The sequence below is a fragment of the Mesoplodon bidens genome (genome assembly GCF_964165515.1).
Source record: "Mesoplodon bidens genome assembly, chromosome: 2".
NCBI lineage: Eukaryota > Metazoa > Chordata > Mammalia > Artiodactyla > Ziphiidae > Mesoplodon > Mesoplodon bidens.
This window is the reverse complement of record NC_138177.1, coordinates 24,849,059-24,875,390: the sequence shown is the minus strand read 5'-3', so window position 1 is coordinate 24,875,390 and position 26,332 is coordinate 24,849,059. Positions and strand designations below refer to the sequence as shown.

General features: G+C 46.8%; 1 protein-coding gene across 2 annotated transcripts in view; it reads right to left on the bottom strand.

Moving 5' to 3' along the window:
• UCK2 (uridine-cytidine kinase 2) overlaps window positions 1-26,332 on the bottom strand; it is a 73,848-nt gene that overhangs the window by 5,751 nt on the left and 41,765 nt on the right. For both annotated transcript variants that reach the window (XM_081225025.1, XM_081225026.1), the window contains exons 2-5: window positions 16,368-16,527; window positions 15,444-15,540; window positions 8,619-8,761; window positions 2,242-2,339 (exon numbers count right to left, since the gene is read on the bottom strand). In XM_081225025.1, the coding sequence (XP_081081151.1) occupies window positions 2,242-2,339; window positions 8,619-8,761; window positions 15,444-15,540; window positions 16,368-16,527 (498 nt within the window). The remainder of the gene's footprint in view (window positions 1-2,241; window positions 2,340-8,618; window positions 8,762-15,443; window positions 15,541-16,367; window positions 16,528-26,332) is intronic.

Genomic DNA, 26,332 nt, shown 5'->3' with positions numbered 1-26,332 from the left:
AAATGCATTACAATGCATTAAAGAGAGAAGCTGGACCAAGCCCCTCTTCTAAGGGAATGTGGGGAAAGGGCCTGCCTTCTCCTACCAATCCCAGAGAGCAGGAGCTTGTGGCTTTAAACATAATACATTTTATCCACGTTATCTAATTTATAATAAATCGGCTTTTCCCTGAGTTCTCATTAGCATGTAACATTGTTTCAGCTTACAATCTGCACAGAGAACATGGTCTTTGAAACCAAATATATAATTGCCTCTTCACCACTAGGAAAACCAAACTTAAAGGGGAGCAATTCACCTTGGATTTCTACACACAGTTTATCTAGCACGAGGGTAAACCCCAAAAAAAAGTAATCGCCATTGATGACCACTTTCCCTAGCTCTGTTATGACACAGCCTTAACAAAAAGAAAGAAGGAAAGAAGAAGAAGCCCACAGGCTCTCTTTTTGTTTGTAAAGTTGACTGACATTTCGTGGACCATTTTACAAATAACTTGTGTCCTGGTGAGACCACATAAACGATGCCTTAGGACATGGGCATCTTTACTCTGGGCAGCTTCCACGCTACAACTGTTGAATTGCAACTGAGGCCCAACTTGAACCAGGCAGACAATTTATCAGGCCCAAGTTCCTGGTTGACGTGGGAATGAGCTGCTCTCTTCCCTGAGCTGAGTGGCTGGACAGGAGGAACAGGTAGAACCACCCAGAAAATATTTACGTAAAATTCTGAGCTCCATTACAGCTAAGTTAAACAGCAGAAAGTTGGCAGTAAACTCTAATGTATGTTCAGTAATCAGTTTACTTAGTCTTCTTATTATTAAGTTAAAAAGAGCAGGAGACGTCCTCAGATGGATGGATAGAATTTCACAGCCCCACAGCCACTTCTGCCCTCTTCCCAGAAACCTAATCCTGTGACCCAATCCTCTCCAGGGGAATGAACGGCATCAGCGTTACTCAGGCTGACTCAAAGTCCGCCTGGTTCCCGACTGAAACAAATGTCAAGTCTGTTTTGATGCAAAACCTACTAACAGACTTGAAGAAACAAAGAGGCCCCCCGGGGTGGGGGGGATGGGCAGGGGTGGGGTGCGGGGGATGAATTGGGAGATTGGGACTGACATATATACACTACCATGTGTAAACTAGAGAGCTAGTGAGAAGCTGCTGCATAGCACAGGGAGCTCACCTCGGTGCTCTAGGTGGTGACCTAGATGGGTGGGATGGCGGGGAGGTCTAAGAGGGAGGGGATATAGGTACACGTATAGCTGATTCACTTCATTGTACAGCAGACACTAACACGACATTGTAAGGCAATTATACTCCAATAAAAATTTAAAAAGAGAGAAAGAAAGACGGTTTGGGATCATATTTTTCCACGGGAGGAAAAAGAAGCTAATTATTAGGCGAAGCAGAGAAATCCCCACACTCGGCCACACTCTACACCTCTCATCTCCCTGAAGGTATCCCCCAAGACAAGACGAAGACCCAACCTCTCTCGCTTTCTCTCAGAACTTAACCCCACCACTCCAAACCCCATGTCCCTGAGGTCTTCCCTCAACGTTCACCTGTCTTTCGTGAAGAAGCTGGGGTGTTTCCTAGGCTGAGGGCTGATTCGCTAAAAGCTGAGAATTCCCCCGTCCTCCCCCTTCCTTCTCTGAAAGCCACCTCACTAGAGAGTTCCCAGCTGCCGTGGGGAGGCCTGACAGAGCCTAGGGCAGAAGTACAGAAGCCTTTTCCAATATGGCGAACCTCCCAAATGGGAACTCACACAGGGACCAACCACAAGCTCGAAATGGGGCTCAGATGTAGTGGCAGAAGAGATTCAGAAGGGAATACCTTGTAGCTGAGGCCTCCTACACCAGTACTCCAACCATCACAGACCTTCTGTCAAGACCCAAGTGGCTGAGTATATCCTTAGATACTGATGCACCCTCGATAAAAGGGTCTCACACCATGAGGGAGTCTCAAAGGTCGTCTCACACCATAAGCCTACCAAGCAAGAAGTGTACAGCTTGCTGGAATCAGACAGCAGGATCCTGAAGGGGTACCCCAGAAAAAGAGTGGCAGGACAGAGGTCTTGGAGAACACAGTGATAGGAAACAAAGCAGCATAGGCTGCCCTTTCTTGGGACTTGAGGATAGAGGAGGGAATGAGTGAAATCCCAGCCAGGGAGCTCAACTTACAGACCTTTATTTGTTTGATTACATTTTAAAGACTAAATTCAATGAAAAACAAGAACACAACTCACTGGCAAGCAGAATTCCTCAAAGGCAGGCTTGACGAATGTAATGTACTGAGATAAAATCTGCTCAAGGTCCCTCCCTCTTTCGCTGATGTCCCTTAATACTAGAAGAGAAGGAAAAACAAGAATCAAGAAAACGGTGCATGAGTCAATACATGTCCGCCTTTCACGAGGCCGACCAGGATCACACAGGCTTCACAATGACTCTGGATGATTCACAAGCCGGATTCCTAAGAGACTTGACTGAGAGCCAGTCAGCAGCAGCTTTGGGAAAAACAAGTTGCATTTTCACGTCTTGCTACAGTCAAATCCAGCTATGCTCTCCAAAGCAAAAGGTTTTCCAGGAAAAGCCAATAGTCTTCTAGTTTCAAGCAGCATTTGACCCAAATAAAACTTCATTGCGAACCCCAGAAAAAGGCAGGACAAACTCATAATAAGAAGTGGACTGGGCCCAGCGAGGTGGTGGGGCTTCCTGGAAAAGGGTGTGGGTTGCCCGGAGACTTCTCCTTTGCCCACCCTGATCCTGTACCCTTACACTTACCTGTGTTCAGGACGGCAGCCCTCTGCCAATGTGCCACCTCCACCTGCCCGGCTCCCACCCACACTCGAGCCCCTACAGGGGGCAGAAGTGGGCAGAGGGCCCAGCTGTGGTCAGCCACTCCTGCCCACCTCAAGCACAGAGGTCTGCAAAGGGAAGACCTCTTAGTGAAAGATGAGAAAACCATGGTGTAAGAAACCGTGGGCCGGAGCTGTGAAGCTGCCCAGATGGACCCAAACACAATCTTCTACCTTCCTCCTCCTGGGGGGGCTGTTATTCGGGGACTTGCAACAAACACTGCTTGTAATACAGTCTTTCATCAAAACACGGAAAAGCGTCCAGAATCCTCATTCCGCCACTGTGCACTAACCTCCCTGGGCCTGAGCTTCTCCCAAACTCAGAAAGTGAGTTTGAGTCCCATAATCAAAAACAGCCCCTCCCTACAGATGTTTTCAATCTTGGCTATTAACTCTTTCCCTCCCACCCCAAAAGGGTATCAAATCCGTCTACAGTCATTTGCAATGGGCTCTCAGCTCCCCTCAATCATTTCTCAGGTAATCGTTTCAGTGTGGGATGAAACTCTAAACAAACATAGGGAATACGTGTAAGTGAATTTCTGGAAAGCCACGTCTGTAAGTAATTCTGTGTTTACACGCAGGCATGCACACAGGAACGCATGCACGTGGGGAAGCGCAGCTAACAGGGAGAGCCTGTGGTTATGGTCCAGGCTGGCTGAAGTCTGCACGATCAGATGGCTAGAAAACTGTCAGGAAGACCCCATTCCAGAAACCCGGGGAATAAATATACTGCTGTCGCCATTGACTTCTCTACCAGCTCCTCAAATCACAAGGAGTTTTCCCCCCGCAGGAGCCCTGGCAATAAAACGGTTGGTTGGTCCCTACATCGTCAGGATTTGCCTCACAAACCCTGCCGCCTGTGCACCCTGCCCAGCCAGGAAATGGTCTTCTCAGGCATTTGGACACGGGCCCTGCTCCAGCTGCCACCGCCGCTGCTCTGCCAGGGACGCTCGGCCAAGTAGGAGCCCCAACAGGTGCCACGTGGCTCAGCCCCACGGGCCTCCAAGAGCTCGGGCACTCAGGCCAACGGGCCGAGCTCACCCAAACACACAGCCCATGCGGCCTCCAGCTCTTCACACGTCTCCAGATAAGGTCCAAAGGAAAAAGGAAGCCAGACCAAAAGGGTATCAGAGCCGGGGGGAAAAAAGCAAACACACGCCCGCACTTATTAAGCAGCTTTGACTCAAAAGCCCGGCAAATGCCTGATGCTGGGTTTGTTTCACAAGACGCGCATTTCACACAACTGCTGACAGCTTCAGCACTGTGGGAACCTCTGTCCTTCCCCCAGAACACACACACACACACACAGACACACACACACACACACTCCCCTTTCACATCGCTCTGCCACTGCCCTCGGCCCAGGCCTGCAGCTCTCCTGTGTCTTGCAGACCCAAGAGCATCACCTGTCATGTCACGGGAGAGAGGAACGTACCAGGGAGAAAGCAGTGGACGCAGGTGAGTCACACCTGCGACCGCTGAAGCCCAAAGCCACTTCTTGCCCCATCAGCTACAGCGATGGGGGCAAAACTGACCCAGTTTGAATCCCGACCCCATTAACTACTACCTCTGTGGCCTTAGACAAGTTACTTAACATCTTTGGAGCTCATTTTCCTTGACTGTAAAGCAGAGCCCATAATAGCAACTTTCTTGCAAAGCGGTCACTTAGGAAGACAGGGAGATATCCATAAAACTCTTCAGCACCGTGGCTGGCACATGGTGTGTATTCAATAAGCCTAAGTTTCTATGAAGACAACAGGACCTGAGGAAGCTCTGGGGGATGGCTCCCTGAGACGGCAGACTATCGTACCGGGAGGATGGGAACTGTGAACTCAGGTGAGCAGGCTGGACCCAGTGGGGGTGCAAGTCCCTCAGAGCAGCTGGGAAGGCGGGGTGGGGGGTGATGGTGCTGCAGTGCAGGAGGTGGGGGGCGGACACGTGGAAAGACAGGATGGAGAGGGAGAAACAGGAAGACAGGCAGGAGGCATCCTCCAGCTTCCACCCTGGAAAAGGAGATGGCAGTGGGTCGGCACGTTGCCCAGACGCTGGGAACACGCAAAACCAGAAGGCATCGCCCACCTCCGCTCCCAAGAGCCTTCCATCGAATTATTACCTTAAACAGACGGGCCCCCTCCTTAAGCCAAGGACAGCTCGGGGCCAGCCAGTTCACTGCACTGAAACACCCTCCTCCTCCATCAGGAAACGGGGCCAAGCCAACAACTAAGTCAGAACAAGGTCTTGGCACAAACCAGAAACTCCAGGGACTTAAATAAAACCAGCTTCCTCGTCATCATTCTGGCCCTGGCACATTTGCTGGGCTGGGACCGGCCCTCTCAGAGGGGCCCTGCAGGGTAAAGGGCAGGAAACAACAGGTCTACCCTTCCCTGCTTGGCCTCCACTCAGCCCTTCCAGATCAGCTAGTTGCTGCTTCACATCAGCCAAAGCCGAGAACCAAATGTAGAAGGACCCAGAATAAACACAATTCCTCCATGGTTGTCAATTCACTTTAAATATTCATTGAGGGGACTTCCCTGGTGGTACAGTGGTTAAGAATCCGCCTGCCGATGCAGGGGACACGGGTTCGAGCCCCGGTCTGGGAAGATCCCACATGCCGCGGAGCAACTAAGCCCGTGCGCCACAACTACTGAGCCTGCGCTCTAGAGCCCGTGAGCCACGACGACCGAGTCCACGTGCCTAGAGCCCGTGCTCCACAACAAGAGAAGCCACCGCCATGAGAAACCCGTGCACCGCAACGAAAAGTAGCCCCCGCTCGCCGCAACTAGAGAAAGCCCGTGCGCAGCAACAAAGACCCAACGCAGCCAAAAATAAACAATAAATACATTAATTAATTAAAAAAAAATTCGTTGAGGAGATGTGTTACTCTAGTAAACGAACGCACTTACTATGTCAAGTCTCACTGCAGCCCTAATTCCGTGTAAACTGGGCACAGAGAGCCATGGTGGGAGAGACTAGGGGTCAGCAGTCTCAGGGCCCCCGCCTCACGTCTCCCCTGTCCCTAATTCAAGGGTTGGTTAAATTCACATAGAGAGGGAAGGCAAAGGCAAGCTTTGCTGGGAGGAAACCAATTCCCTAGAAATACAAGGGGGTCCCTGGGAAGGAAGGAAGTCCTTCCAAGGCTATGAGACTTCATGCAGACCTCCTTCCCACATAAGGGTCAGCGTGGAATGTGCCCAGGAGGATGTAACCCACAGACAGGTGAAATCGTAGCACTTACTCAAGTCTCCAGGAATGTTCTTTTGCCCCACAGCTCCCGACTAACCCTCGCTCCCTCTCCCTTACCCACAAAGCACATGCCAGGCATATTTTTTGTCCTAGGTGGACAGAGACTGAATTTGTAGAAACAGCTTTTGCTGAGAGTGACTAAGCAGTGGGTGACGTGACAAGACAGCAGAACGGAAAGGAGGCAGCGACCTGCCCCAGGGGCACCAGGGAAGGCAGGGGGTGAAGAGAACTGACCCTAAGAAATCCCCAGAGAAGGCCACCATCACCTCAGGTCTCTCCCCCATTTCACATAAGGACCTCAGTACAAGAAAAGGAGGGAGAAGTTTCTGTTTAATCTACCCTAGGATTACTTGTTTGAATGAATCAGAGTCCAAGGATGTTGCCCCTCCACAAAACGTGGTTCTAATTTCCTATGCAATTTCTTGCACTCGCTCCACCCTCAGGCATCACTCCATCCCCTGGGACTTTAGTACCACCTGCTGGACTAATGATGCTACCAGCCTAGGTGTCACCATCTCCTGAGGACATGAGTACTCAGAGGTTCTGACAAGTCCTGAGAGAACACTCGGAAAACATAACATCATCATCTCAGGTGAAGCAGGTTTCTGATCTGCCACATTGATATTTATCGACTAATGCCACCACCAAATGCAGGCATTTTACCTGCATTACCTCTGATCGGCACAACTATCCCAGGAGTACTAACTAATCCTTACATGATCAACCAATAGGAAAATAAGGTACAAAGAGATTAAAACATAATCTGGGGAAGAGATATGGGAACATATGTATATGTATAACTGATTCACTTTGTTATAAAGCAGAAACTAACACCATTGTAAAGCAATTATACTCCAGTAAAGATGTAAAAAAAAAAAAACATAATCTGCCCAAGGTCACACATCTACTCAATGGTGAAAGCAGGATTTAAATAATGTCCAGTTCATCTGACTCCAAATTTACCCCCAGTGATGCCTCCCAAATGTGGCAAGCTAATATAGACAACTGAGCAGATCAGCCTGGGTAGGACCTGGGTTTGTGGATGAAGGTGATAAACCAGACCCTGGGGCAGATGCATAAGCGATTGTCAGGCTCAAGCCTCAATTATCTGTCAAAAAAGATCATGCAATTCTTACTTGGCCTGTGTAACCCTAAAAAACAGGCCTGTCTCCTTCATATTACCCATTTAAATAAAAACACCCATGCCTGGGAGGTCACAAGAGGCACCAAAGTCACAAAGCTACCAAGGGGCTCTGCTGGGAGTAGAATTCTCCTTTTTTTTCCATCAGGTTACGCCCACTGCCCAACACCACCGGGGAGGGGAAGTACAGCTCCCCTGACTTAAAAGAGTGTGACTCCTATTACTTCTTAGGAGGGTAAAACCCAGGGAGTCATTTCTCTAGATTCTGCCATTTCCACTTATAGTTCTTGTGACAAGAGTACTGAACTGGATAAACTAAAAATCTGTTTTATGAACCGGAAAAGAGGAAACTTCACAGACTCTGAGGTCAGAAGGCTCTGGGCTGGAGCTTATGAAATTTGACTCTGCCAACGACTTGCTCTGCGACTAGGAGCTAACGCTGGCATTTCCTGTGTCACTTCTCTTCCGTATGATGGGGACTCAAACCTTAAGTCAGCTTTCATCCCTCTCCTCAGTCACCCACACCCCGCTGCCTTGGCTGGGGTCCGGTCAGCTCTAACTCTGCTAGGAACCTTTCTCATCTCTCCCCAACTCTCCACTCCCCCTCACACCACCCACGGGCGACAGCCCTACCTGTTGTCCAGATCAGCAAGACAGTCCTAACGAGCCATGGTGTCTCTGTTTGCGGTATATGCCTTCCTGGGCTGCCTAGGCCATCACCCCGCCACATCCAAGTCCAGAACCCACTTCCCCCACAAAGCCTCCCAAGCTCTCTGGTGGAAGCAACCCCTCTGCTTCGGGTCCCGCAGAGCTGAATTCACAGGCTCCGCTCTCCCGCCAGCAAGCAGTTTGGTGTCTTCAGCACTCGTGGAAGGAAGGCCTGCAGAGAGAACAACTGACTTTGCTCCCGAGCTGGGTGGACAGAGTGACCAAACCTCCACAGAACTTTCCGGAAAGCAAAGGGCGAGAAGCGGGCAGGCGGGACCAGCTGCCCAGAGCTGCAGGCAGAGGGTGTTCCTGCCCCCCCACCCCAGATGTCCTACAGTGAGTTCCCATCTTGATTATGACACCTGTGGGGAAATCATAAGGAACTGAGCATTTAACCAAACTTTTTCCCCAGCAAACAAAACGTGAACTTATGTCATCTCTGTGACCGCTCAAGCCTTTCGTTAGCTGAAACAGTAAGTGACTAATCCCTTCTCAAATGTCACCAAATGTTTGGGCAACAGGACATCCCTGGGGCTAGACTGACTCAGTTGGGCTGGGCCACGCAGCCACGAGGCAACCACAAGGCTGCCTCGGGGAAGGCACGGGCCCCAGAATCGGGAGGGCAGGGGCCTGTCACAGGCCACCGACAGAGCCATCAGAGGCTTTTGGAACGCACCTCTGCGGGAGAGCCGGGTGTCCGCATCTGTGTCCACGAAAAGCTTCATCTGGAACAGGTCTCGCACTTCCTGGGAGTAGAAGGCCAGGATCCCTTCGAAGAGCACCACGTCCGCGGGGTAGACAGTAACCGTCTCCTCCTTCCTGCAGAGCACAGAGCAGATGATGGGCCGAGCCAGGTTGGGGGAGCCCGGGAGGAGGAAACAAGAGAAGTTGTCTGGGAGTCTGGGGTCCTAGCCCCTTGACTGAAAGGGCGCTGAGAGGGTTTAGCTAACACAACCTTACAGAGCCCTCAGACCACCACGGAAGACCGAAGAATGAGGGCCAGAACGGCTGCAGCAAAGGCCTCCTGTGACCAGTTCTTCTGAGCTTCTGCCATAAAGCAGATGGGTAGACATCCTTCTCCTTGGAATCAAAAACCTGCTGTTGGGACCTCCCTGGCGGTCCAGTGGTTAAGACTCTGCGCTTCCAATGCAGGACACGCAGGTTCGGTCCCTGGTCGGGGAACTAAGATCCTACATGCCACACAGCGCAGTCAAAAAAACAAAAAAACAAACAAAAAAAACCCCTGCTGTTGAATGAAGCATAAAGACAGACAAAAGAAGATGTGATCACTTTTTTTTTTTCCCCCTCCGAAGGCGTCTCCAGGAATGCTCTCAGTCCTGGCATTTATGGAACCTAACACTGTGAACTTTCAAAAACAGAAACTCACAGTTTTCTCCCAACAACTCCACCCCCTCCCCCAGTGCTGAGGCAACTGGGAGGAAGAAGGAAGGGAAAGATGGAGGGAGGGGAAAAGAAAGCTCTAGGTAAGAGGGTGGGAAGGGGAAAGGATTTCTGTGGAAGGAAAGAGTCCCAGTCCTGCCAGGTTTGGCTCTGCTCAGCTCCTACAGCGGTCTTCCTTATCGGTAAAGTAGGGACATACATTACCTCATCCATCTCCCCACAGGACTGGGAAGCCCAAGGCAGATACTACTGTAAACACGCCTTTTCAAATGCCAGGGGAGTGAAACCAAATGGATAACTGGGGCCTGCTGGGGTCCAGCTCTGCCCTGTCTCAACTTTCACTGCAATCTTACCTTTTGCTTCTGTCGGAAAACCACTTTGCACTTCACCTCAAAATTCACTAAAAGGGAAGTAATGACGCCACTGCAAGGTTTACCACTCACGCTAACTAGCAGACATTTGTGAAGAAACATTTGTGAAGAAAACCAAACAGTTATTTCAAAAGTTCCTTAAGATGATAGGTTTTACCTGTGCAGACACAGCAAAGTCAGCAGCAGTTGGCTACTAAGGAGGGACTTCCTTCCCATAAACATGCTTTGATTCTTTACTGGCTCAGCCCCTTGGGTTCCTGTCTAAATTCTAAGGCACCACTGTTGGAGCAACTACCAAGGTGGCAGAATATGGAACATAAAAGACAGCAGAAAAGCACCATGTTAGTGCAATTAGGAGACTCTCTAGGATGGCGGTATTAACTCTGGATGCACAAAGAATCATCTGGGGAGCCTTTAAAAATATTTATACCTGGACCCTACTCCCCTGGGGCTCTGACTTCATTAGTCTGGGGTGGAGCTAGAGCATCAATATCTTTTAAAAGCTCCCCAGGTATTTCTTCTTTTTTTTTTTTTTTAAGTCATGAAACTTTATTTACTTAACAGCAGAGGTTCGAAGTATATTGAGCGGATAAAAATACCAGGAGAAACTGCATCCACGTTGGTATTGGAGAGACGCCTAACTTCTGGATTTTAGAAACTGACAGATGAAGTAGCAATAAAGAAGGAAATGGAAAGGATGAATAACACAATTAACAACCATGTACATGTTTGTGCGTGCACACAACTTTGTACATAACTTTGAAATACAACTGCAGCAGGCACAAAAATTAACTGTTAGGCCACAATGGAATGTTAACCAGTTCCAAAACGTAGAACTCACTTCTGTATTTCTTTTTATTTATCCTGCTTGGGATTTGTTGGGCTTCTTGAATCTATGGATTTAGTGAGTTTCATTAGTTCTGGGGAAAATTAAGCTACCGTCTCTTCAGATATTGCCTCTATTCTCTTTCCTTTCCTTCTGATTAAATATTTTTCAGGTCTTTTCACTGTCTTTCATGTCTCTTAATCTCTCTTCTGTTTTTTTTTCTGTCTTTTTCTTTCCTTAATGCATTAATGAATGATTTCTTCAGATCAATCCCCTAGTGTTTGAATTGGGTTTTTTTAGGTCCATTTTGCTGCTAAATATGTCTACTGAGTTTTAAAAATGTGCCGTTGTGTTTTCCCTTTCTAGAAACAATGTTCTTTTTCCATATTTGACACATTATTTTTAATTTTTTCTTTTTTTTTAAATTTACATTTTCTTCTCCCAGTTTCATTGAGATATAATTGACATAAAGCACTGTATAAGTTTAAGATGTACGACATAATGATTTGACTTACATACATCATGAAATCATTACCACAGTGATGGTAATAATGTTTAGTGAACACCTGTCATCTTATATAAATGAAATATTTAAAGAAACATTAAAGAAATAGAAAAATTTTTTTGTGAAGGAACTCAGGATTTAGTCTCTTAACAGCTTTCATATATAATGTACAATGTGATAATTATCTTTATCATGTTGTACATTACATCCCTAGTACTTATTTATCTTATAACTAGAGTACGTACCTTTTGACTATCTAGTTCTCCCTCCCCCTGCAAGCCCATCTCCCCATTTCCCCACCTCCCCAAACTCCCCACACTGGTATCGATAAGTTTGATCTCTTTTTCTATGAGTCTGTATTTTGAAGTATAATTGACATACAATACTACGTTAGTTGCTGGTACACAACACAGTGATTTCATATTTCTATACATTTCCAAATCATTACCATGGTAAGTCTAGTTGTCATCTGTCACCATACAAAGATATTACATTATTATTATTGAGTATATTCCCCACACCGTACACTTCATACCTGTGATTCATTTATTTCGTAGCTGGAAGTCTGTACCTCCTAATCTCCCTCACTGTTTCTTCTTCCCTTCCCCTCTTCCCCTCTGGCAACCACCCGTTTGTTCTCTGTATCTATGACGCTGTTTCTGTTTTCTTGTTTGTTCATTTGTTTTTAGATTCCACATAATACATGAAATCATACAGTATTTGTCTTTCTCTGTCTGACTGATTTCACTTAGCATAATACCCTCTAAGTCCACCCACGTTGTCGCAAATGACAAGATTTCAGCCCTTTTTAAAAAAAGCTCCCCAGGTATATCTACTGTGCAGCCAGGGTTGAGACACGCCAACCCTAGAAGAATGTCAGGTACTGGAAAACAGGGCGCTCATTGTGGTTTAGGATAAGGAACCAAACTGGGCAGAGTTCAGAAGCAAGATGGATAGAAAAAAGGATCAATGAGTGAGTGAAATAATGAGTCACTCTAGGCAGCTGCCCTGGGCCAAGAAGAGGGCAGAAAGGCTCTGCTGGGAAACAAAACATGTGTGTGGGATTCCTAGGGTTCCATTTGGAATACACAGAGTAAGGGCAATGACCGTGCTAACTTACCCAGACTGACACTGTCTGGCAGTGCTGATCAGCTTGCCTAACTGATAAACACTAAAAAGGAACAGGTAGTTTTCCAACTCAACAGTCATGCCTCTTCAATCCTGGGACAGTAAGGAGAACAAACTGCCTGCTCTGTGGGTGGTGCCCCCAAAAGTTGAAATCAATCACTTCCCAAGTCCACATGTAGGTCTAGGTGGGAGAAAATTTAGAAATAGCCTAGAGCTAAAAACAACATTTATTGAGCACCCACTAGCCCAGGATAGGCCAGGAACCTATGGTGCAATATTCTGTTTAGGAGTTTAGACATGGGCTGGGAGGTTCACATAAGAAACCTGGAGTATTAGAGCATTTGGGACTACCTAGCCCAATCCTCTCATTTGACAATCATTCCTTACGATAAAGAAGGGGAAGGCCAGAGAAAGGTATTTACAGAGAAAAGGTGACTTCTCAGTTTTAGCCAACATTTGTTTGTGGTCACCACGAAAGACCCATGGGTGGGATGGGCTCAGTTAACCCTGGACAGCTGGGTCCCTCACAAGTGGCTCTTAAGAGTTGGTGGGGGGACTGCTGTCGTCTTAGGTGGTCACAAAGCTTCATGCAAGAGGTGGGCTCTGAGCCACTAAAGAACAGGATTTTTTTTTTTTTTTTTTTTTTGCGGTACGCGGACCTCTCACTGTTTTGGCCTCTCCCGTTGCGGAGCACAGGCTCCGGACGCGCAGGCTCAGCGGCCATGGCTCACGGGCCCAGCCACTCCGCGGCATGTGGGATCTTCCCGGACCGGGGCACAAACCTGTGTCCCCTGCATCGGCAGGCGGACTCTCAACCACTGCGCCACCAGGGAAGCTCAAGAACAGGATTTTAAAATAAAAGGTATGAGAGGGGAATCTGGAGAAAAAAGTGAAACACATCTGGACGGGCAACTCTGCAGGGTTTTTTTTTTGTTAATACGTGAACTTGACGGAGCTCGTGCTGCGCGAGATACTCATCTTCACCTCCTGCCCCCCGACTGCACTGGTCAGGCCCTGACTCCTGCCAACTGCCCTCACTCCACTCCCTTCCATCGGGCCCGTATCAGTCTCTCACCTGGGCCACTCCAAGGGCTTCCCAAACAGCATTGTGAATCCTCGTTCCTGCCACAAGACTGACCTCTCCATTCCTACATAACTGCCATCTATGGCTCCTACTGCCAACACGTTTGTCCTCTGGCCCTGGGGTCCATGGTCCTTCCTGATCTGAGGCCTGCCTGCCTCCCAGCCTCCCCACCTCCTGCCGCTCCCCCAACACACTGACCCCCATCCCTCCACACCTAACCTACTGCAATCCCCCACCAAGCTGGCCCCTGAAATGCCTACCTACCCATCACCTCGGAAATCCCTTTCCCAACAGCTTCTCATGCTTTCCAATGCACAGCTTAAATATCATCTCCTTTACACAACCTGCACTAAATACTCCAGCCCTCCCTCCCTCCTACTGCTCCACATCCCCTTGCCTCAGTCATCAGGCTGTACTGTAATTCTGTAGCAGTACCCCGCCCAGGGCCTGAGAGGTGGTGGGCTAGACTGTCTCTTGTCAACTTGACATCACCACCACTCCCCCAAGGCTAGAAACTACAATTCCCAGAATCCCTTTCCCTACATGGTCCCAGCTACTTTGCCAATGGGAAACTTAGAAGATGAAAGTGATTACCACAACACTGTAAATCAACTATACTTGAATAAAATAAATGTTTAAAATTAAATTAAAAAAGAAGGTGAAAGTGAAACAAAATCTGTAATTTTTAGGAGACCATAATAGCTAGACAAGGAAACTGCAGACACTCCATAAGTTCCCATTCAGAGGCTGTGGGCCCGGATGGATGCAGCAGATTCTTGGACTTTGCATGAACCTAGCTTCTTCTCCAGATGGCAGCTCAAGCTGCCATCATTGGGGACGAATTTCTCTGATTCTCCAGCTGTGGACTGCCAGATCTCTACTCTCCCAGCCCCCTCATTATTCATGTTAGCTCCAGTTCCCTATTCTAAGCACCCCTTTATTCCTGCATAGTCTGTAGAGGTTTGATATAGGAGGCATATCTTGTTCTTTGAATGTCCTGCACAGCAGCATCGGGTCCATAATAGGAAGTACTTCAAGAGCTACTGGTGAGGGATGAAGGTGAGAACCAAAGCAGCCCGGCTTTCCATCACAATGTGCTCTTTTCTCCTCCTCCAACCCGATCTTTGCCACACCCTCAAGTTCTGAGAAAGTTCATGAGAAGAGCACAGAACATGTGAGCTAACTGCATTAAAGGCTGAGATGTGTCCTAAAGGAACACACGGGGAGATGAAGATTGGGCTTTTAATTATAGAAACATTTGGTAGTAAACATTTGGTAGTAGAAACATTTTAATGATAGAAACATTCGTTTTTAATTATAGAAATATTTGGTATGAAATCTAATGTCCCATTAAAAAAAAAATCAACTCAAGAGAGAATGGGATAAAGAAACCAAGAAGGAAAATGAAAAGTGGGAGGGAGAAACTTTCAAAAGAGCCCAGAGCTAAAAACAACACTTACTGAGCCACTACTAAGCAGCTACACGTGGTGTGACACACCATTTACGAGTGTCGAGTGTGCCTGGGAGGTCCCCCGAAGGAGACAAAGTGAGCAGAGAGCTCTGTGTAGCTCTGAAGGAGCTTTGGGTCTGGCTAGCAGGAGGGAAGTCCTGCAGAAGCTCCTTCCCACCACTCAAGAGGGAAGGAGGCTGTGATGGAGGTCAAGCCACTCTGCTATTCCTTATTAGGAGCATGAGAATCGACAAATGGAAAGGACAGGTCTGACGTGATTGAGAAGCTCTCTGGTGGGTCTAGTCTTTGGTGACCCCAGTGTCCTCACACCTCCCCACACAGCTCGATCCCAAGTAAACCAGGAGAGCAGAAAAAACAGCTTCCTTTCTTCTTCTTCCTGTTTTTCCTCTACTACACCCCCTTGCATTTGTTCCAGGGACAACAGCTTGGGCATGTGGATGAGGACGAATGTGCAGTCCCTCACCTGAGTCCAAATTCACAAATCTATCCCTTCAGAGTTAACAAAGCATGATGATCACAATTGGACTGTTCCAGGAAGCACCTGGATGAATTCCTGACCCCGTGCACCTACAGGCAATGCTAACGCCACCACCCTGTCACTGACAGGCTACAGTGGGCACCAGGCACATGGGCGGGGCGGGAAGAAGCCTGGAACTTCTGGGGACGCTCTGGGGAGCAACAGGTAACAATCCCCAGCCCAGAGCAGCTCACTTACCGGGAATGGGAGACAAAGTCATACACAGGAATCTGGACTGTTTTCCCTTCGGTGATTTCTTTGAGTGTCTTGAAGATGAGTTCATTGTCAAAGGCATCTGAAGGAAATCAAACTATTAAGATGTTTTTTAATTGTAAAATGATTTCTCCTATAATAATGAGCAGGGCATCCCTATAAACCTATTATTTCACATATGTGTATCACGCCCTAGAGAAGCATCCCCTCCCCACAAAAAAGCCAGATTTCTACCCAAAGCAGAATGCGAATTCCCTGCACCTCAAACCAAAGTGTATAAAGGAGTTCTGAAAAGTGGATTCTTTTTTTTTTTTTGTCTTGCCATTCCATCTCTGGCCTTGGACATCTCTCTCCTCTCTCTAAATCCAGCAGCATATGATAACCTGGAAAGCATACTCACAACTAGGGGACTGCAGCAGGCACCACACCAAGTTTTGACTCCCACAGTTATAAGAACTCCAAACCAGCTAAAGGGGCAGTGTGCTCATCTGGGACTGTCAGGGCAAAAAACATTCAGGCAGCCATCCTGGACCCTCCAACCGACTCTCTGCCAGTCGGTGAGTTTAACACATGAGCCACGTACACACACGTGCTGGGTGCTGGCGGGAGGGTGTGACACAGGCTGCTGCAGAGCAGGAGGCGGGAGAACCAGCTGCGTGTGCGCTAGCCTGTGTCTGGCCCAGGCTTCTCCAAGAGTCACCCTTGTTCAGACACAGATTCGATCAGTATTTAAGGCGCCAAGCACCAGAGGATGTGAGGCAAAGTGCTTCTTTCCTATAAGCCCCGCGGCAACCCTGCAAGGTACCTATCAGTCCTCCATTTTATGGATGGGAAACAAAGAGGTTAAGCAACTTCTTCAACCAATCCCCCCACCACACACACACACGCCCCTTCAATGCCCCGACTCACCAGGGTGATCAAAATTGAACTGGCCCTTCAAGGCTTTGGCCTTCTGCTCTGAAGTGAGGACACGGTAGAAGCTATCCTGGCTCAGGATGACCACCTGCTTCTGGTGATAGTCCACCTCATTCTGTCCCAGGAGCTGCACAATCTTAGCACAAACGGAAGACTGTAAGGAAAGAAGGGAACACCACGGAATAAGGGAGGTCCAGTCACTGAGCTGATGTGTGCGCCCTGAGCAAGGAGGCCTTTGGAAGGGAGAACCCAAAGGCTACCATACCTTGGATGATGCATTAGGGGAAGGGAGGAAATGTCTGCTGAGAAGGAATTCGGGGGCCCCAGAAGTCTCTTCCTCTCTTTCCTTAACACAATTTACTACGCTCAGGTATCCACAGTGAAGGCAGGGGGAAGGACGGCCGTAATCTCTAACTCCTCTTCCATAAAGCCTTCCCCAAAGCTACTAATAAAAGGTGACACTATTTTATTCTTCCTTGCTTGCACCCTGGTAGAGATACACAAAAAAGACAGCAGAAAGTGGGGAAAGGGCACATTGAGGCTGTGCTGATGGGCCAAAGGGCCTCTGGGTCATGAAGTGACTGGGCATTTACTAGACATCTCACAGCCCCTGCACATCTCTTTATGTCAAAGGAATCTCATAACAGAGAGCTTGGCTGGTTGGCGGTAAGGCCAAGGTCATGGCTTCCATCCTACTTCTGTTGGTTTCTTTTGCTCTGGTCTAGAGCCGTGGACATGATCGCCCTCACAGTACCCCAGCCAGCCTTGTCACAGATGTGTGCCCCCGCTTTTAGAGCTGGAGACATAAACATCACCAATACCTGAAACAACCTAGGGATATCCCAACTAAGAGTAGGGACGCCAGTTCCAGATGAACTCAAACCTACATGCTTTGTGTTGTGTTGCTAGTAATACACATATCTGACTCCTTTTCTCTCCAATAACATACGCTTTTTGTAAAAGGAAAAGTATAAAACCAAGTGCATTCCAAAGAATGAGATAGTGAAAGATTGTATTTACCAAATAACTCTTTTCTTTTTTTTTCATTTGATACAAAGATTAATTGAAAAATAAGAATGTCTACATTACAAAACCTCTAGAAGCTGTAACTCAAGCCCCCTATGGAACTGGTTGACCTAATTACAAGCGATGAAAAAATGAGCAGTTAGAGGTTTCTTGGGCTCAGCCTTAGAAGCCTTACTATTGAACTTATTTTACCAACTGATTTTACAGGGAAAAACCAGGAAACTTTTAAAAGTTTTCTTATGAAGAATGTATTTGATTTGTCCAAGCATAAGGAAAACTGGTCACTCCTGTTGTACTAGCCAGTGCAAACTAAAACTATTTTGAATTATACTCCAATAAAGTTGTTAAAAAAAACCTATTTTGCACAATATGTCCTGTTGTACACGCAGTGAAACACACTGCCATTTTATAAGGATCTGTGGGGGAAAAATATTTTGACTCAACTGTTAATTGTTAGAAAATTATTTTACTTTTATGACACTTTTGCCTATTAACACACAAAAAAGCATTTAAAACTACTTAGGATTTTTGGAACTACAGATGTGCCAAAAGAAAAAAAAAAGAATCACAGGAAGGTATAAAGCTTGCACATGACTTAAACTACATTCAAAAGTGACAATGCTACAACAGAATCAAAGGTTCTATGCAATCAAAACCTCTAGTTTTTAAACATGTATGGGCCCATAATTTCCTTTTCCTAACTCAAGGCTATGAGAGGGCAACTTTTATACCTACAGCCTTCACTAGTAGATAGAATTCCTTCCGGAAGTCCAAAGAACAAAAATGAAAAGAGGGATTCATGGAGCCAGATATATATAATCTATCAGGTTATTCAAATAATGGTATTTTTTTTATTTGTAGCTAAAACACATTAAATGTGTGTTTCTTTTTTTTTTTTTTTTTTTTTTTTTTTTTTTGCGGTACGCGGGCCTCTCACTGTTGTGGCCTCTCCCCTTGCGGAGCACAGGCTCCGGATGCGCAGGCTCAGCGGCCATGGCTCACGGGCCCAGCCGCTCCGCGGCATATGGGATCCTCCCGGACCGGGGCACGAACCCGTATCCCCTGCATCGGCAGGCGGACTCTCAACCACTGCGCCACCAGGGAGGCCCAAATGTGTGTTTCTTTATGAAGAATAGTAATCCCACCACTGCCAGAAAAGCATATAAGGAAGTTACACTACTTAATTTCACAGATAAACCATCATTTCCCTTAACCCAGACACAACCTAGGACAGAAACTATCCAATGGCCAATAAAACTGGTTAATGAACATACAATAGGTACAATTCTAGAATGTCAGTGCTCATCACACTCTCTATCAAGAGTAAGGATGGCTGGGGAATTTCCTGGTTGTCCAGCAGTTAGGACTCAGCACTTTCACTGCCAGGGCCTGGGTTCGATCCCTGGTCGGGGAACTAAGATCCTGAAAGCCACGTGGTGTGGCCAAAACAAAGCAAACAAACAAACAAAAAAGAGGGTAAAGATGGCTGTTTTGTTGGTCCACAGCTGCTTGTCTCGGCTCTATGTTTTCAAGGACTGAGCTGGTGACCGTTCTTTCCACAAACATACCACCACCGCCAACTGCTAACATTTTAACTGATCATTGGTTAGGTGTCAGGCCCTAGGCCAAGTGCTCCATTACAGCTACCCCCAGAAGTCACAAGTGTTACCCTTCACAGATGTGGACACCAAATTAAAGGACTTGGCTACAGTCATACAATCCTGGTTCCTTTCCTCTTCAACTTAAAAGGAGTCAGGGACTTCCCTGGTGGCGCAGCGGTTAAGAATCCGCCTGCCAATGCAGGGGACACGGGTTTGATCCCTGATCCAGGAAGATCCCACATGCTGTGCAGCAACTAAGCCCGTGAGCCACAACTACTGAGCCTGCGCTCTAGAGCCTGTGAGCCACAACTACTGAGCCTGCATGCCACAACTACTGAAGCCCGTGTGCCTAGAGCCCATGCTCTGCAACGAGAAGCCACCACAATGAGAAGCCCGCATGCGCAATGAAGAGTAGTTCCCACTCGCCACAACTAGAGAAAGCCTACGCGCAACAACAAAGGCCCAATGCAGCCCAAAATAAATATAAATAAATTTATTTAAAAAAAAGTAGTCAGAAGTGGGGGGTGGGATAAATTTGGAGTTTGGGATTAACATATATACACTACTACATATAAAATAGACAAATGACAAGGATTTACTGTATAGCACAAGCAACTATATATATTCAGTATCTTGCAATACCTATAATGGAAAAGAATCTGAAAAATAGATATAGATATATGTATAAGTGAATCACTTTGCTGCACACCTGGAACTAACACAACACTGTAAGTCAACTATGCTTCAAAAGAAAAAAAAAAAAGGGTAGTCAGAAGTTCCAAGCAGAAGAAACCCTTTTATCACTCAGGAGATAAACACCACTGCATGAACAAGCAAAGAAACACTTGCCTCTAGGTTAATTTAGATTTTTCTAGTATTTTCTTCTTTCTGGAACTTGTTAAAACTGTCAAATCGGGGCGACAGATACTTGGGGAGGGGTTCATTGCCTCTACTGGTGCTTAGGTTTGAATCTTCACACAATCAGAAGGAAGAAGTCCTACAGAGGACGTCTGCAATGAGTGAATGGTTTTTTCCTTACTGAAGGCCCTCCTTTTATGTGTCCTTCACTTTAATTTCCCTTTTCTCTAGTCCTACCCTTTTCAAAAGGATGCAATGGAGCTGCAAGGTGTCTTGTTCCCTCAAGAAAGGAAGTAAGTCACTAATGACTAGGGTTTGAGAAGAAGGCAGACAATCATGAGCTTGTAGAATGCTAAAAATCGGAGAGAGCGCAATTGCTGTGGTGAGCTAAGACTTATTAAATAATTATAGTCACAAAACCACAAGTACCATATGATCCCACTCAGGAGGTATGTTGAGTAGTCAAACTCATAGAAACAGAAGGTAGAATGGAGGTTGCCAGGGGCTGGGGGAGGCAGGGTAGTGGGGAGCCATGTAACCGATATAGTTGCAGTGTTACATGATGAAAAAGTTCTGGAGATTGGGTGTCCAACAATGTGAATATACTTAACACTACTGAAACATACACTTAAACATGGTTTAAGACGGTAAATTTTATGTTATGTATATTTTACCACAATTAAAAATAATAATTATTATTATAAGAAGAGTCCACATTTAAGGGGAAGTTTCTCGCTATGTGCTGATACTGGGCTCAACATTTTTAAATCATCCCATTTACTTATTACAACCTTGAGTGCTGGCCATTATTATTATACCCACTCTACTTACGGTGAAGCCTGAGGTGAAGTGACTTGCCCAAGTCAAGTGGCAATGGAGCCAGGATTCCAACGCGAGGAGTCCAACCCCAGAGCCCACCCTCCTTCCAGCTGCACCTCCCAGGCAAACCGGTACCACCCGTGGGGCTGGAGGTATTTTGCATGGTATCTCCACACGTAGCGCGATGTATCCAGAATGTCTTCTGTCCCTGCCACTTCTACTACACTATTTTAAAAGAAGGGGGGGTGGGGGACAGGACACACAGCGACAAGCCAGCTAGGGTTGCTGTCTGAATACAAAGTTAAGATCAATGAGGTTAGCTTTAGAAAAGGAAAAAAAGAAATCATATGGAAGACTCAGGGAAGGTGATTTACAATTTCTTCACTCCTGTGCCATTTTGAAGATATTATCTCAATTCTTTTATAACAAGATACTATTTTATCTTTTTTTTTTCTTAATGAGAAAACTGAAGCTTAGAGATTTCAATCAAGCTAAATGACTTGCTCAAGGTCATGGAGCCGAATCTCAAGCCACAGATCTTCTAACCGCAAAGGCACAATTCTTTTCACTATTCCAAACTGAAGCAGCTTTGGCATCAGCCCTAATACTCTCTATAAATTTACTCCACAGGGGCTTCCCTGGTGGCACAGTGGTTGAGAATCTGCCTGCCAATGCAGGGGACAGGGGTTCGAGCCCTGGTCTGGGAAGATCCCACATGCCGCGGAGCAACTAGCCCCGTAAGCCACAATTACTGAGCCTGCGCGTCTGGAGCCTGTGCTCCGCAACAAGAAAGGCCGCGATAGTCAGAGGCCTGCGCACCGCAATGAGGAGTGGCCCCCACTTGCCGCAACTAGAGAAAGCCCTCGCACAAAAACGAAGAACCAACACAGCCATAAATAAATAAATAAATAAATTTTTTTAAAAAGAGGCAAAATTCCTTTAAAAAAAAATTTACTCCACTTCCAGAGAGCAGGGAGGGAACTGGTTAGAAACGTAATACTGTTTTGTCCCACTGTATCATTAAAGTCAACTTTCATAGAATTTCATGTGACTCAAGGCAGGCAAGTGATTTGTATATCAAAAAGAAGCTAAAAGTACACACACACACACACACACACACTCTCTCTCTCTCTCTCTCTCTCTCTCTCTCTCTCTCTCTCAAGGTATTTGGAACCTAAATTTCGATTATGTTCAACGAATCCAGCTGTTAGGAGCCAGAAATTTGGAGGGCCCAGAAAATTCTCTGAAGAAAAATCTGTAGGACTAAATCTCACAAACAACTACAGTGATGGAGAACAACTCACAATGACTTTAAGATTCCTTCCCACATTGTAATTCCGAGAACATGCCAACACTGGACTTCATCATTAGGCCAGTCCACCAGATGTGCTAACCAATATGGTGGACTCCCTTCTCGGGGACACTTCCCATTGTTTTAGGAAGTACAGCAATTCCCTAAATTGATTCTCACATAGAAGGTGGCTCAGACAGCCTAGACACCATCTTAGTGTGCCATTTCTAGTGTGTGTGTGTCTTCCAAGATCTTCCTTAAGATCCTCTTGTCCAATCCCAATATTGCCAAATGAGGAAAACAAACGAAACAAACAGAGCAAATGAGCTCTGGTGGCCTCTTTGTTGGGTGAACCACCAACCACCCCAACACATAACCTGGATGGAGCCCAAGCTGGTCAGCTGAGAGCAACATAGCTCAGCCCTACAGAGGGCTTCAGGCTGGGTGTGTCCCCAGGGGACGGGGTTGGTATTTCTCATGTGCAACCTTCAGAAGAGTACAGGCTGAGGGCTATGCTGCCCAACATGCAAGAATCACATCAAGCTGTCTGTCCTGCTCAGAGTGAGCTGCTTCATTATCAGAGGGAGCACTGCTGAGATGGAGGAAAACCTAGCAACCACACAGCCCACAGCTTAAAATAGTCAGTCAGCTCCAGGTGAGGCACCTGACTCATCACTCCCTCCCCACCCTCAGAATGGGTTGTGGGCATCAGTTAACACCTGCCCTGAAGGCACCACCCAGCAGCTAAGAGTGCAAGAAGGCCAGATGCTTAGCCTCCTCAGGCAGGAAGACCCCATCTAACTCCGTCACTCTGGGACTGCGTACAAGTCACCTCGATAACTCTTAAAAGTAGCTTTCCCTGTCACCGTCATCAAGTAAGAAACACACCACTGGAACTTCCCTGGTGGCGCAGTGGTTAAGAATCCGCCTGCCAATGCAGGGGACACGGGTTCATGCCCTGGTCCGGGAAGATCCCACATGCCGCGGAGCAACTAAGCCCGTGTGCCACAACTACTGAAGCCCACGCGCCTAGAGCCCGTGCTCTGTAACGAGAGAAGCCACCGCAATGAGAAGTCTGCACACTGCAACGAAGACCCAATACAGCCCCAAATAAATAAATTAATTTAAAAAAAAAAGAAAAAAGAAACAGCACTACCTTATATGGTGCTCAGCACGGCCCCCAGACATTACATCATACCTTTGGGGGCTGGGGTTGCTCCCCATGCAGCTCAGAAACTCTAATTTACAAGTATGAGAAAACCAAAGCCCCAGTAATTTGCCCTGAGACAGAAGAGAGCTCAAATCTGCTGACTCAATTCCTGGTCAAGCCAACTATATGGAAGCAATAGGGAGGTGTCACTCAATGCTTCCCTGGGAATATCTGTAAGGCCAACCAGCCTTGGGTCCATAGATGACCCCAGAACCCAGGCACTGCTAAATGGGTTCTCCTAGCTACAACTACAATACCACCACCACATACACATACACACACAAGTAAATAAGATCTAAATCAGAAACTCACTAAGTTGTTATGTGATAAAAAGGCTCTTAGACATCAAGAGGTAGCCACAGGTCGATCCAATCACTAAGAAGCGTTGGTGAGCATAGCTGCCTTACAATAACTAAGAGCTCCTGGAACACAGGAACCAGTTACGACTCAGCTTTTATTCCCAGGGCCTGGCAGGCCTTGGCACCTGGGGGGCTCACTCAAATGTGGTTAAATGGATGACCACAGGAAATGTCTGAATTGATGGCCCAACAGTGTTCTTTTTTCTTCAGACCTGGAATTTCAAAAATATAGTTTGCCCTGCTCATCCTTAGCATCAACCTTGATTCCATCCTAAAGCATGTCACATACTCAGGTAGAGACAACTAGTTGTGTACCCAAATCTCAGCCCCCGAGTTTTAGCTGGGCACATGACTACATTTCCCAGCCTCCCTTACAGCTTGTGATTGTACTAAGTTCTGACCAATTAGACCAATTGTGAAATGGAAGCTTCTAGAATCTCCTAAAAGGATAAGGGTCCCCTTTTAACTTTCTCCTTTCTGTTGGCTGGAATGAAAACTTGATGGCTGGAGCTCAAGCAGCCACACTGTAGGATTTATACCATGCTAACTAAGGGTAGTGAAGCAGCTAAATAAAGGAGCCTCAAAGGATCATAGAACTAAGAGAGGAATGAGGTAAACTATCTTGTTTAAACCCTGTTGCTTGAAGTTTTCTGTCTCTTTCAACTTAAATAATCCTAACGTCAACACCCACATACCCAGTATACCTTAGTGTAAATGTCCTTTTGAAAGCTGCAATAATTCTCCTGTCCTGGGCCAAGAGGCTGCCTTATTCATCACAGGTGCCACAAGCATCCCCTCAGCCAAGGGGAGTTGTGAGTTTTAAAAGGTGAGGTGTGGAGCATTTTGCCTGGACCAATGTCCCCAGACCACTGGGTACCTCTGTGCCACCTGCCAGCCTCTCTCTCTGTATTTACCCTGATGTGTCAGGGTGGAGTTAAACATCCTCCCCATCTTTTAGCACATTACTTGTGCTGCAGGCCAAGCACTCCATAGAGGAAGCTGCAGCTGGGAGGGGGGAAACCAGATTATAAACAGTACTAGATGAAAACGCCCCACAATGGAAGCTGTCAGTTGTGTGTGTGTGTGTGTGTGTGTGTGTGTGTTTAAATTGGAGTATAATTGCTTTACGATGTTGTATTAGTTTCTGCTGTACAACAAAATGAATCAGCTATATGTATACATATGTCCTCTCCCTCTTGGACCTCCTTCCCCCGCCGCATCCCACCCATCTAGGTCATCACAGAGCACAGTTTTAATTCCTCATCCGTGTTGGTACTGCAAAGGTAGTCCAGCCTAGAAAATACCAGGTATTAGCCTGCAGCTGAGAAAAATTCTAGTTGATCAACAGTCACCAATATAAACATATTCCCAGGACTTTTCAGTGAATTGTCCATCTAAGCTCTATTCCTAGCAAAGACATTTAAAATAATGCACTTCTGGGTTTGTAAAATTACCTAGTTGGCTCTGTTCTCTTTGGAGTCACGAGGCCCTGCAGAGAAACCCCCTCAAAGAACACTCACTCATGACATTAAACTTGTTTAGAATCAACTGAGGGATGATGAACAATAGCTAACACACAGACGCCAGGAACTGTTCTAAGGACTTCACATTTACTATGTTATTTAATCCTCAAACCAACTCTACGAGGTGCGTGGTCTTACTGTGCCCATCTGACATACAGGAAATGGAGGTACAGAGGTAGATTAAGTGACTTGGCTCAAGATCACACAGCAAGACAGCAGCTGCCCCGGTCTTCACATTCAGGCAGGCTGGTTTCAGGACGCCGGCTCTTAACAACCACACACGCTGCCTGCCTTGCCACTGTATCAGAAGGGGACAGAAACCTCTTCTCTTCCCGAGAGCCACAGTGACCCTACAACACGGGTGCAGTGTCCACAACAAATAATACAGGAGCTGCCAGGAATAGAACACTCTCAGCACGGCTGTGTAATTTCCTCCCCTCGGGCTCCAGAGCACAGGCTTAGAGCACTGGACTTCCTTAGAAGTTAGTTTTCCTGAGAAATATTTTACTAGGAAAAGAGCAAGACAAGTCACTTCTGATCCCCTACTTTGCTGTATACTTGAAACTAACACAACACTGTAAAATAACTATACTTCAGTTAAAAAGGGGGGGCGGGTACCCATGTTCCTTATGTGAAGCCGAGTTCCAGTCTCAGCCACAGCCTGGTTAACACCTGCCACCAAACTCAGGCAAAACATAAGGCAAGACAGGACTGTGCTTGTGCTCAAGGGGCGATGCGGGCCTCACCACCGGGTTACAATTATTCAGTATAAAACGGTGTTGATTTCAGCCCCCTCTTGCTGATTCTGAGCCTGAATATGGAATCTGTGGACACTTCTTTGTACTCCCCACAGGACAAACACAAAAGGCACCACCACAACTCTCCCCACTCCTAAAAAAATGGAATGCATCTAGGCTTATTGCTAGCTTTGATGAATTTGCTCCTTATGAAGCCCTCTGCAAAAGGCAGAAGCAAGAGGAGGCATGCTGGAGGGTCAATGCTCACTGCCTCAGGGGTGCAAGTGAGGCTGGATCTCTTTTCTTCCCCTTTTACTTGAGGGGCAAGAGGCAAGCTGAGATGGTAAGACTCAGCCAACCGAGCCCCCTGTCCGAGGAAAAGATGAGCACGTCTTTGGACAAGGGGTGCCAAAACACACCCACTTCATACAGTTTGATTTACGAAGCAAGGATAATATGCCTATTACAGAAATTATGGCCCAGGACTTGAAGTCCCTCTGGAGAGAGGCACAAAAAGGAAAGCTGACCGCCCCCT